Source organism: Mytilinidion resinicola (genome assembly GCF_010093595.1).
Source record: "Mytilinidion resinicola strain CBS 304.34 unplaced genomic scaffold BDZ99scaffold_23, whole genome shotgun sequence".
NCBI lineage: Eukaryota > Fungi > Ascomycota > Dothideomycetes > Mytilinidiales > Mytilinidiaceae > Mytilinidion > Mytilinidion resinicola.
In genome coordinates, this window is record NW_022985459.1 from 391,952 (window position 1) to 404,537 (window position 12,586).

General features: G+C 51.1%; 6 protein-coding genes across 6 annotated transcripts; 2 read left to right on the top strand and 4 right to left on the bottom strand.

The window, feature by feature from the left end:
* Window positions 1-588, top strand: BDZ99DRAFT_525849 (uncharacterized protein; the record flags this gene model as incomplete). Its single annotated transcript, XM_033726067.1, has 1 exon — window positions 1-588. One exon carries the CDS (start codon window positions 1-3, stop codon window positions 586-588), a length of 588 nt encoding a protein of 195 aa, XP_033571218.1.
* A 442-nt stretch (window positions 589-1,030) lies between these two features.
* BDZ99DRAFT_481410 (uncharacterized protein) lies at window positions 1,031-2,236 on the bottom strand (the record flags this gene model as incomplete). Its single annotated transcript, XM_033722414.1, has 2 exons — window positions 1,031-1,837; window positions 1,895-2,236. The coding sequence occupies 2 exons, from the start codon at window positions 2,234-2,236 to the stop codon at window positions 1,031-1,033; spliced, it is 1,149 nt and encodes a 382-aa protein (XP_033571219.1).
* A 1,489-nt stretch (window positions 2,237-3,725) lies between these two features.
* Window positions 3,726-4,664, bottom strand: BDZ99DRAFT_525851 (uncharacterized protein; the record flags this gene model as incomplete). The annotated part of the gene is made up of 1 exon (XM_033726068.1): window positions 3,726-4,664. The coding sequence occupies one exon, from the start codon at window positions 4,662-4,664 to the stop codon at window positions 3,726-3,728; it is 939 nt and encodes a 312-aa protein (XP_033571220.1).
* Window positions 4,665-5,698: 1,034 nt separating this feature from the next.
* BDZ99DRAFT_525852 (uncharacterized protein) lies at window positions 5,699-6,634 on the bottom strand (the record flags this gene model as incomplete). The annotated part of the gene is made up of 2 exons (XM_033726069.1): window positions 5,699-6,013; window positions 6,056-6,634. 2 exons carry the CDS (start codon window positions 6,632-6,634, stop codon window positions 5,699-5,701), a joined length of 894 nt encoding a protein of 297 aa, XP_033571221.1.
* A 487-nt stretch (window positions 6,635-7,121) lies between these two features.
* Window positions 7,122-8,223, top strand: BDZ99DRAFT_525853 (uncharacterized protein; the record flags this gene model as incomplete). Its single annotated transcript, XM_033726070.1, has 2 exons — window positions 7,122-7,506; window positions 8,033-8,223. The coding sequence occupies 2 exons, from the start codon at window positions 7,122-7,124 to the stop codon at window positions 8,221-8,223; spliced, it is 576 nt and encodes a 191-aa protein (XP_033571222.1).
* A 202-nt stretch (window positions 8,224-8,425) lies between these two features.
* On the bottom strand, window positions 8,426-10,178 carry BDZ99DRAFT_575506 (uncharacterized protein; the record flags this gene model as incomplete). The annotated part of the gene is made up of 3 exons (XM_033728477.1): window positions 8,426-8,707; window positions 8,764-9,028; window positions 10,024-10,178. 3 exons carry the CDS (start codon window positions 10,176-10,178, stop codon window positions 8,426-8,428), a joined length of 702 nt encoding a protein of 233 aa, XP_033571223.1.
* Window positions 10,179-12,586: the final 2,408 nt, after the last annotated feature.

The window sequence follows — 12,586 nt, forward strand, 5'->3', positions numbered from 1 at the left end:
ATGACAACCCCGCAGTCCGACACCTGCCCAATCTGCAAGAATCCGTTCGCCCTCACCACCACCGACCGCAACCTCCTTGCCACCGAGCTAGTCAATAATGGCTACAATACCGAGAAGGTCAACGTCGAGCTCGACGTCCTCGTCAAGCCCCCATGCGGCCACGAAATGGGCCTGTTCTGCTTGCAACGCTGGATCAATCTGGGACACACCACCTGCCCGTACTGCACGCTCACAATGCTCAATGATACTAAAGAGGACGCCTTGTTCGAATTCGTACAGCCCGATCACATAGGCTTCTACCAAGGAGACGATGAGTTGATGCAGGCGGTTGATAGGGTGCTGAAGACCTACCACAAGCAAGAGCGCCTGCCGACCTGGTGGGATGGGGTCGATCAACAGCGTGGCGAGTTTTTCATACAGCGACATCGGAGAACGCGCTGGCGGTATCGGTCGGTGGTGCTGGGCGTGGTGCTGGGCATGGTTCTCGCGGGGGTTGCGGCACTGTTTTGGGACTATGGATCCAGGATGGCTATGGTGGCGGTTGCTACTACGGGACTGTTGCTTCACATAGCACTTATTGTGATGTAGGAATTGCCTAAGGATGATGGAGGTGATTAGGTCGTAAAGAGGGCATTTGATGGAGCGAAGGGTGCTGTTACTACATGGGGGCTAAACTTTCACTCACGACCGCGCTGCTTTACGGATTGGGGGGGGTTTCGGAAGCAGTAGTAAATAGCAGCCTAATGATGCCATGCTGGCCAGAAGCACGACAGCTGCGACAGCGTAGACAATGATGAGAAATCTCATAAGAATCATATGGTATTTCTTCTGAGATTGAAGTCTGGGGGACTGTGAACATGCAAAATCGATGTCAGATGTATTCGCGTACGTTGACGTGACTGTGCGATCATTGGAGTCTGATTGCTATCGTATTTTTCCCGAGAGGAGATGTTTCGTTTGGATATGTCTGTCTTCGAAATAGTTCTACTGGTTCTGGGAAGCGGCAACCAAATGGGTGGAGTACGCACGGCTAATACCTCCTCTGACGAACTCCGTACAATATCAAGCGTGCCTTCTTCGATGGCCTTTCCGCCTCGTCCGCGTTCTCCTCTTCCTTTTGCACCACATTCTTAATCAACCCCTCCTCTTGCGCTTCCCCCCTCTTGCGCTTCTCCGCCTCTCTCTTTCGCTCTTCCTCCTCCCGCTTCGCAATGCGCTCTGCGGACAGCACCTGAAGAAAATGGTGCATGACACAACTACCGTCCTCAAATGTCCAGTCGCTATGACTGTCCGGCCAGTCCCTGAGCGCATCTTCTTGGCTTGAAGGCAACTTGCCAACAATCTCTACCGGCAGAAACGGCAGACCCTTTAGGATGTCGTCTCCCCCTCTGGACCTGTCGAAATACTTCTGACCCGGCTTCAATCCCTCCTTCTCTCTCGCCGTGATCCGAATCCGGCTCATCTCCCGTAGAATAGGGTCCCAGTACTTAGCTTGGTACTTGAAGGCTTCCCGCCCTGTAGCTCCACGCGGCGCTCGCTTGCCTCCCGGGCCGCACTCCTCTAGGAACTTCAACGCGGTAGGAGGCATATTCAGATCCAGCGTGACTCGCTTGATATTTGGGAGACGGACGGAATCATTTAGAGCGCTGACAAGATCGTTCAAGTTCCTGAGCGAGGACCTGAAGGGATTCGGATTCGGGTCGCTCTGGTTGTTGGCTTCGAGCCAACCGTACCCGCCCCGGAATTTTGGCCCGTCCATTAGAGTCTGAAATTCACTGTCAGCTCTGATTTGTTGAAGGACCACGGGAAGCGGTACTTTATACATGGAGTCGTAGCGCTGCAAAGAGATAGGATTAGCTGAGAGTCTACATTTGGAAGTGCGGCTGACACTTACCGGATCGTTCTTTTGGTTTTTGATCTGCGCATTGAAGAACTTGATGCGTATGTGCTCAATGGCATGTGATTGGCGACTGGATGCTGCTGCGAGGCTGGCGTAATGCGTCTCAGCGGCTTGGAGATGGCGGAGGGCCTCCTCCATGCTGATGACGACGTCTGTGTCTGGGGTTGGAAGCCAGCTTGGTAGGATCTCCGCAACGTCTTCGCGGAGTAAGCGGCATACGCCGGCGAGAGGGCTCGATGGCTTGTAGCCTCTGGAAGTGACGTCAAGAGCGACAGTACCCTTGGCAATCTGCTGGCGGATCTCCGCAGGGAGAGCGGTGAGAGTTGGGGCAGCCATGGAGTATTGAAACTAGAAAGCCTAGATTCGAGCTGTTGTTGATATAGGATGTTGTCGTAGAGTGTTTGTTGCTGGTGGGAGCGTTGTGAAGTCCAAGAGGCTAGTAGGAGATCTGGAAAGTTTAAATAGCTGGCGTTACGGACACCAAGCAAATTTCTTGATTGCGTGACAAAGGTTTGAGCGCCCGATTCCTACTCCAGGGGTTCCATCTTCCGCAATTTGTTTGAGTTTGACATCAAGTACTAGATGTTACAAACTCATGAGGTGCACATGACGCGCATGGAATGCAGTCTGAGCGAATTCATTCATGATCTGCAGTATGCACGAGCTAGGGCCTGATTTAGGATGTGGAAACTCTGACGTTGAACAATCTACAGCTCGCATACCTCGTCACATGCTTCAAAACACTTATCACATATGCAGAGTTTCCATTTAAGGCATCAGAGTTGGAGCGGTTGCTGATTTGTGTATAGTATGCAGGTTTGATAGACCAGCGCCGGATTCAGGATGCGTCAACTTTAACATCGCAACCTACAGTTCACATATCTCATGATGTGCTTCAAATCACTTAGTAAATATGCAGAGTATCCATAAAAGGCTTCGGAATTGGAGTGGTTGCTGATGCGTATATGGTCCGCGGTTTGGATTAGCAGCCGCTGATTCAGGATACATTAACCTCGACATCGAACAACATACAGTCCACATAGTTCATGACGTGCTTCAAATTGCCTGGGACATGCGCAAAACCTCCATGTAAGAGATGAGAATTGGAACAGTTGCTGATTCGTACGTAGCTGGCAGTTTGGGCAGATCAGAAGTTGATTCGTGATGCATTGACATTGACGTTGAATGAAGTCTAGTATACAAAAGTTATGATGTGCTTCAGAACACCTGGGACATGTGCATATCTTCCGTGAATGGCTTGAGAATTGGAGTGGTTGCTGATTCGTATAATGCTGGAAGGTTGGATAGACTAGGGCCTGATTCAGGAGGCGTTAACTTTGACGTCGCATGAGGTACAGTGTGCAAAGGTTATGACATGCCTCAAAACATTCACCATGCGCGCAGAACTACTATGTAAGGTCTCAGAGTTGAACAGCAGTCGAAGAGAACGTGTCACACGCCTCAGTTCACAGGGAGATGGACCTTGTCCCCTTGAATAATCTGGCTGATACCGCCCCCAACCTACAGCAGGAAGACTTCCCCTAAGGGTTCCTTACATCTGACGTGGAGGTAAGGCGTTGATCTAGCGCTTTCGCAAGACATCTATCAACATTGAGAGTAGTTGAAGACGTTGTGTATCGCGCGCAATGTCTGTACATTGATTGGAGAAGGCACAAGAGCACTACAAAGGGTTAATGTCGCCGCCAAAGTCTAGTATTCTTACGGGCCGCCCCGGGCTTGTGTCTCTATTGTACACCGGGCGTCCCTCGCCTGTAGACGCCACGGCCATCTACTCATCCCTCTTCCTCTTCAACACCCCCCCTCTTCAGCCCTCTTCTTCCTCTTCTTCCGCTCGTATTTGGGCCCATTGTTCCCTTCTTTTGATCATCAACGACGCACGCATTGACCCCCTCGTGTCCATATAATCCGTCGCACCTCGTATCTCAATCGCTTCTTTCAAGAATTTCTGCAAGAAAGTAGGGCTTCCCTGAGTTGCGGCGTCTTGATGGGCCGCAGTGTCACCTCTCAACCACTCGAAGGTCTCGCAGTCGATGCCATATGCCACCACTTCCAGCTGGCTCGGCGGCAACGTTCCCACAATCTCCACACCCAGCCTAGATCTCTTGAAGAAGTACTGCTGCTTGCCGTTCTTGCACTTGCTGCGCACATTGTCCCAGCCCCTCAGCCTCTCCAAGACATACGTCCACACGATCTTCTGGTACTTCCAGCCGTGGTCGAAGTGCCCGCCGAACGTGTGCTCTCTGCCGTCCCAACAGTTCTCAAAGATGTGCAGGGGCTCCGGGGGAATCGTGAGGTCGAGCTTGACATGCTTGAGCTTGTAGGGGAATTTTGTGAGCTTGGCGTGCGTATCTTCTAACCGCCTCACAAGTTCCATCATGCCTTTGAAGACATATCCGGGGAGGCTGTTCCAATCCTCGAACTTCGGGAGTAGAGCGTTAATGCGGACTGTTCGGAGCGATTCAGAGGACCACGAGCGCTTTGAGTCGGCTGCGAGCTGGTGGAAGTGCTTACGCGCAGACTTGAGCTGTTCGAGGGCGGCTTCGCAGGTGACGAGGACATCGGTTTCTTCTGTCGGTAGCCAGCTCTTGAGTGTCTCGGCGATGTCGGCTTCGAATTGCTTGCAAACGCCTGTGAAAGGGGTGACGGCGTACCAGCCATACCAGTGGATTCGGAGAGACAGCGTTTCGCGTAGGATTTGATGGCGAAGTTCGGACGGGATGGTCGTGAGGGTCGGTGGAGACATGATCGAAATAGTGGTGACTTGAACGTGAAGTGGGTTAGATAAAGACGGAGTGGTTCGAGAGGTGTAAAGCTCTAGGTTGCATCAGTGTTTTGATGGAAGTTTGTGGGACGCGCTAGTGAGAATGCTAACCCATTTGAAGGCCGATGAGGCATCCACTGTAGTTTGAATGAGTGATGTCATCGCTTTGGTGATCTAGATATCATACCGAAGATCGGGAGTAGTGAATGTATAGTTCTAAACGTCATGTTTCAGATGCAGGCTCTTTAATCAACTGCGGCTTGGATTAAATGTTATGAAGTCTTCCCGCTGGACCGATAATATGAACTTGGTGGATCTCTTGGAAGTCTGAACTGTCACTCAAGTAAACGCGCCTTTGTAGTTGGAAATAGGTTTCCTTGTCGAGTTTTCCCATGTCCATCGGAGTGATGGCATAGTAGAGTAATAGGTCATGAATATGGGTACATGGACATCTCACTGCTTGTGCTCCACTCTTGCTCGTTGGCCACCACTGTTAGGAGTACCTTATATAGTACATGGCGAAGCGGATGAAGAAGAAGGTACAGACGCCGGATTTCTTATTAAAGCTGGCCACAGCTCCAGAGCAGCTACAGTAATAGGTTCTGAAGATGGATACGCGGATATCCTACTGCTCGTGCTCCACTCTTACTCGCTCAACGCTACTTTAAGGAGTGCCCTAGCTAGCATGTCTTCGGCCAAGCAAACAGTAGCACTAGTTCCACTGCATACGCTTTTACATCATATTTTGAGATTTAGAAACCTACTAGAGTATGCCAAACAGATGCAAGGAGTACCCTAACCTATGTCATGGTATTGTGATAAGGATGCAGGTAGCTTTTTGAAAGGATTTGGAGACGTGGGAACTGACAATTGCGATTTACGGCTCCCTGCAGAGGCAACATAAGTTTGCAGGGCAAAATTACAGGTTATTCATAGATACTGAATTATTCTCATACGGGATATAAGAAAGTATTCCAAAAGGCCTCCGGGCAAAGAGAAACATCAGACGCCGATCCCTATGGATTTCTCGTAATCGAAGACCCTTGAATGCAGACCACGTTTGCTTCTCCCATAGCTGCCATGGATGCAGCCCGCCATTGCTTCTCCCCTAGCTCGTTCTTTACTTCCAGCTCATCCCACATTTCCTCCGAGACAGCGTCCTTCAGGAACGTTCTAGCCAGATACGTGTGACGGCGGCGAAGCAAGCCCGCGGTGTTCCCTTCCAGAAGCATGAGCACAACAGGCACTTGGCTCTCCGGCAGTGTTCCGACAAACTCCACCGGAACCCCTGCACGCGGGTAGAAGTACCTGAATCCCTCGTCCGTCTTCACCTGTTCAATCTGCATAAGTCTCAACTATCGGAATATCTCCACCCAGTACGGGGCTTGGTATTCGAACCATAGGTCATCCGGGTCTTCGTTTTCAGGTACGTACGCACCGCCCGGTCCGCATTCTTCGAGGAACTTGAGGGACTTCGGTGGCATGGTGAAATCGATCTTGATGCGCTTGACAGTAGGGGGTGCCTGGGCCATGTAGACTAAGTCCAGCCTCAAGTTCCCCTGAAACCACCTCATAGGATTCACGTGAGCATTACGGTCCTTGGGTGGTGCCCATCGTGCCCATCTATGCTCGATGTCGCCGTGGAAGAAAGGAACGCGAATGTCGGTGATACCTGGCCACACCTTGCCTGTGGCCGATGCCACGGGGAGTTTGCTGAAGTGTTTTTTGGCGGCTTCCAAAAGTTCCATGCCATCTTCGTCTTCGATGAGGATGTCGGTGGTGCTGTCGGGGAGCCAGGTCTTTTCAGAGGCGCTGATGTCGTCCTGTAGTATTTTGCAGACGCCGTCGAGGGAGTTCATGATGTGAGTGCCCTTTTCATTGAGCTTGACGGAGAAGAGATCCTTGATAATTTGTTGGCGGAGCTCTGCGGGAAGGGTAATGAGAGTTGGCATGGCTGAAGTGGTAGGAATAGTTGAGATAGTAGGATCAGCAGTGAGAGAGTTTTAGTGTGGTGGTGACTGAAGTGTTGGTTGTGCATAGGAGTATCGAGATACTCAGACAGCTTAAATAGGTCGTTTAGCATGAGCCTCTGCCTGAAGTCAGTCACATATGAAGGTGAATTGGTCCTCAGGAGCTGTACGTGAGGTGAATCGATATCGCGGACCGCCTGCCGCTTGTTGAGTTTCGCCGTCAGCCCAAGGAGGCGCAGTTTCGAAACTCATACTTGCGCCGAATGACCCTGGCAGCCTCAGAACGAGCAGTTTGTATGGACCTCAAGAGATCATTGTGAGGTTCGGAGAAGAGATTGGGCAGTTGTATATGAGCTCTACAAAACTGGCCAGGATTTCCAAGCAGCTAGTCCACCCCAGAAGGTCCAGGCCATGGCCTCAACTCCAACGACTCCAACAGCTTCTTTCTTTCTGAAAGAGCCCGCCAAGTATGTCTTCTCCCCCTGGCCATAACGGAAGACACGGCAGAACGCTCGCTGCTCGAAAGGGTGGCTGCACCAAGGATGAAGATGATGACGCGAAAAGCCATGGTCAAGTTGATTCCGAGACCATGGCACTTGAGCGAAGCAAGGGAATCTTCCTGTCGTTGTTCCCTGCGGATGTCTTGATGGTGTTTTTTCTGGCCCGCGAGACTCGAGAGGTTGTCTATACCGTCTTCATGAGCTATCTGGCGAATTCGGTTGTTCTTCTTTCTACTGTGAAGCTGGTCATAATAGCGGACACGGTCAGGAGGCTAGAGACGTCGAAGAGGATATTGCTCGCATTTGTCACGACCTCCAGAGTAGTATTCGCCCCGGCCTCTGAACCTCGTGAAGGTTGGAAGTATATAATGTCACTTATTTTCCGGTCCCCCTAATCTTAGGCGGGGCGTGCTTTTTCATCCAACAGTGAAGTTCTTACACAGTGCTGGAAGCGCGAAATACCTAGGTTGACCATGACTTAAATCTTCCTCTACCGGTTGTCCACCATCCATGTAGCCCCTCAGCTTCGGTTGCGCTGGCTCCTCCCGCAAATGTGATGGCAATGACCGCATGGCTAACTCTGTTGGTCCTTGGGCACATAGGCGATGAGAACGTTCTTTACTAGGCCACGTGTCTTGAAACGGCGAGGTCGCGCAGTGTTCAACGATCGACCAGCGAGAAGCAGTGCGGCGGCTCGGAAATGTGACGCTATCCCCTTCAAACATCGGCCTTGTTCCTTTAGAGATGGTCCATCGCCTCTTTTAAATCATCCTGCTTTTTCTCTGCTTTGATCTTAGCTTCTGCAGCTTGGCCGGCAGCAATTTCGAACTAGAGCTATTGGGTGTCAGTATATCGGATGCCAACTAATGTGGTGCGATAGAACAGACTATTGCTCCACCATTCATAGTGGTCGTCGATATCGCTATTTCTGAGATGACCATTTGTCTCGAATCGCACGAGCCTCGAATACGAAGACTGCTCGCACTGTCCTCCGGCGACTGTGCGCTGCTTCTTCAGAAGTCTGTCGGGCATGGCGGGGGCTGCTTAGGAGAGGATGATATTGGAGGGTAGATGTAGTAATGCATGCGGTTCATATTGACGGGGACGTGAGAAGAGACCATGGGCAAAACCGAAGTAGAGATAGCTGCAATGGTAGGGACAGTCGAGTCATGAAAACAAATGTCTTGCCGTCACAAAGCAGGCCGTTGTGTTGCGCTACCTGCTGTTCGACTTTGATCGGCTGAGTACTCTACAGGATTTTACAATAGTCTTCCTACAAAGGTAGAAGTGACCTTGACAACGCTAATCCTTCCACCGCATTCGATCGGAATCGGTGTTTCGTAAACACTGACGCCATTCTTGACCTTCTTCTCGACTGGAGCATCTTCTCCTCCGACTTTCCCTCCCAGTCTTCCATGGCGCGCTTGCCCTTCCTCTCGACTGGAGCATCTTTTTCCTCCTCTGACTCATCCTTCCAGTCTCCCGGTCTCCCATGGCGCGCTTGCCCTTCCTTCCCAGGACTTCTACCGTTGGTCATCGTCTCAGGCTCAAATTCCTTGATGACGGCAGTGAGAAGAGTGGTGCATCGTCGGCTGATTTCCTAGGGCGTACGCTGAGGAAGAACCAGTCGAAGCAGACCAATGGCGACTCGCGAATGTCGTCCCGGATCTTTTCAAAGATTCCATCGCTCTCTATCCCGTATTTGTCTATCTGGATGAGCAAGAAGCGATCCTCCTCCTCGGTATAGACCTTCTTGTTCGTGGTCGAGACGGTATGCTGGATCGCAAGCGGGGGCGCACGGAGGCTCGATGCTTTTGGTGGCACATTGGCAGGCAATGGAGGCGGGCTGATGCCTCTATTCTTCGATTTGCTTGTTCTGTTCTATGGTCCCATGAATGTTAGCCCAATGTATCTTCGGAAGATGGGAAGGAAGGCCAAATCGAGTGCATAGGGCCTGGATCAGAGGAGGGTCGTTTTCTCATTAGCAGCTCAGCAGGTCACAAGGTCGGGGAGCACACCCCACCCCACGAATGAGGAAGAATGAGCTACCTTCACGAGAGTTAGTCTGAGCCGCCTCAGACTAAGGATGACATCGACTTTCGAATCATCATAACAAACAACGAACAGGAGAAGAACGATAGGAGGGGTGACTTACGAGATGGCTCTCAGGAGGAAGAATTGTTTCACTGCTCAACGATGCCTTGGCTCGCTCCGGTATATTCTGAACCCCTACAAGATCCACCACGGTCAGCCATGAGACCCCAAAAAGAACATGAAGATAATCCAAAATGAGAAAAGACGGCGTGTCAGAAGAAGATTTTTGTCGGACATTCACCGGCCGAGCAGGTCACAAGGTCGGGCGACGCACCCAGTCTCCGGAGAGATAGGGTGAGCCACCTTCACGAGAGTTACTCACGGCGGTGGGCTCCGTGTCAAAGAATTCCCAGGTTATCATCATTCCAGTCGTGGCGCGAAAGTATGTAAGAGGATTGGCTGGCCTACCAGAACTTGTGAAAGATTCGTAGAACCTTGTCCTGTAATGCTCGCTTGGTTAGCCACTTGTAATTTTGTAGAGTGAAGTAAATCAAGTTTCCGAAGTGTTGTTGTTTCAGAAAGATTAGCACGTTGTTGATCCCGCATGGACAGCCGGGCAGGTCACAAGATCCGGCAGTCATTCCAGTCGCGCAGTGGGAAGGGCAGGGGAAGGTGAATGGGGAAGAAAAGTGAGAGGGGGTGGAGGGGGTGGAGGAAAGGGAACTACTTTGAGCCTGGAAGACTGCCATCACGAGAGTTTGCCACGACCGCCCTTAGGCAACTTATTGTTCTCGTCATAACAAAGGGGGATCAGAGGAGTACAGGATGGACACTTACTTGCTGACGTTGAGGCCCAGACACGACATAAGTCGAATGATATCCAAGTCGTGCGACGCTGAAAGTGTTCTGACAGCGAGCGAGTGCGCGTCCTCACCGTCCTCAACGTCCTCAACATCGTCTGGAAGTTCATTCCACAGGAGGTAGTCACTCATACTGTGAAGCCGAGATGTGACATGGGAGAAGGAGTGAATCGATCGAGACAGTTGCGTGGTGGTGACAGAGGTGTAGTGTTGACGAGGTGACGGAGAGACAGCTTCAGGTTTTGTGGGCAGCTTCGCTTGGCCGGGTACTCCTCGGCGTGAAGGTTTCTTGGCGGAAAGACGCACTACCCTGGCAGACCGGAGTGTGCCGTTGGGATCCTGAGGCCTTCGTGGAGGCTCCCACACTGTAGGTGTACCTCCTCCGCCATCTCACTCTCTATTCTCTCTCCGCGGCCTCCCCTTTTTACACCTCTATCGCTCCGGCATGCTCTTCATGTGGCAGCACGACATCCCGAGCTGCTTCCTCTCAACGCCCACCTCCATAACCCACCGTTCATGACGTGCGTGCCGCCCTCTCGATGCTCGGGGCGATGTCTACAACGGAGAACATGCACCATGATTCTCGGAGGACAGATTTATCTCATCCATGTTGGCCAAGTCTATATTCAAGGGGGTGAGCACTTCTTCTACTACGCCTCTATCTCCAGAACCGGACCCGTTTCCTCCTCTGCATCTCCCTCTCTGAGTGAGCGTCACCCGGCCCCACCATTACTTTCTTGCCTTTCAGTGGCTTGGAGGTTAGGCATGGGACCAAGATTGAACGGGAGCAAAATAAACACCGCATCGTTCAGCCTGAGGTGATACTTTGGTATAGACTCATGCGACGTAAGAGTACCCTTCACCAGTGGCTCGACTTCATTCCTGTGCTAGCGGGATTGGAGGACAAGCTGGTTAAAGGGGCCGGCTCCGACATCTTGCGCACCCGACAAGTCTACTCTTGAAAGCATTCTTTTGACTAGAAGTACAGACTTGGGCACCACAGGAAGATCTGTTGTTTACCGTGGCCTCGTTATCGCCACCGTCCCGACGACTTACCTAGATACAACCGGATCTCGATGGAAGAATAGAATACTCAATAGGAATATCGGAACAGAAGGAGAGTGGTCATTTTCTGGGAGGCTCGAGCCTGAACAACCTACTCCCCGGCTCCACATCCTGTAGAATGAAATCAGACGGTTATCCTTCAGAGCCACTTGTTGTTAATTGTTCCAGACACTACCTCAGTCCGCTTTATATGTTTTCAAGCTCCTTCTCATCCAGTTGCTGAGCGCCACCGCTTGGTGAGCTTTCCTACTCATCTCGGCCCTTTAAAGCAAACCCATACACACAGCGAGTTCGAGCGAAGGGAGATCGTTGTATACAGAAGAATGACACGGAATAAGTAAAAAGGCAAAGGAAAGATTCACTCCTCGCTCGGAGGGTTTTGTAGATATCGAAAAATTTAATTAGCCTCATCAACCATCTTCTCCCCCATTGATTGCAATGTCTTCTTCAACTTTAAGGCCAGGTTGTGTGCCATTGCAAGGGGATATAAACGTTTCAATGTATGAACTTGAAGAGGGTCAACGATGCGCTAGGGAACTCGATTTCGAGGAAATATGTTTAATGCTTGCTACATGGGGCTGCAACTTTCTTGTTAAACTTTGGACTGGAAACAGGAATCTTTCGATGTGCTATCCGCACTATGGTTCGCTTCATGGGTGACCCATGGGTCGCTCTCCGATCTTAATGCAACGACACAAAGTATTTCATATAAATTCGTACAAAGAATACAGACTGTGCGCAATACATAACGCGATTTCTCTTCCATCACGCCTACTCGACCTGGATTGCTCGCCGTCTGGCTGACCCTGGAAAGCGGAACTTGTCCGGGGAATTTCATAACGAGAACGACGGAGACCACTTTCTTCCAAATGAACAATTTCAGCAGATGAGTGGAATTTTTGGCATAATTCAGGCCTTTTGGTACGAAGTTCCCTGATCTACATCTTGCAGTGGCGAAAAGCATCAAATCTCACTACTCATTTTACCTCAGCTTCGAGGACACACACTCGACGACCACAAATTCCTCGCTACCCTCGATCCTCAGTGCAGATTTCCATATCAACCCCGCCTGTTACCGCTCAATGCCGAGAGCAGCAGCGAGTTGCAGAGCGCGGCCCTCTCTCCGCGTCGTGAATGGCTTCCGCTATGAACAGACTACGCCGGACGGGAAATGGAGCTTCTCGACGCTCGCGTCATTGGCTGATAGACTTCGACAGAGGTGTATCCATATGGGAGGCCGCTTTCCCCTTGTGGCTACCGCGGAGACTGACTGATGGGTAGGCAGCAAGGCAATCTCATCGCGACCTCGCAAGCTGTTCAAGATCACCCAGCAACTGGACTACCCACCCTACACAACTACCTCCTTTCCCAATTTCAGCACTGCCACTAGGATTTCCCTGACGACCGTGGATACCCGCGGAGCACTAAAGGTGGCCTCCTCATACCGATTGGAGACGTCTTCTCTTACCAACCAC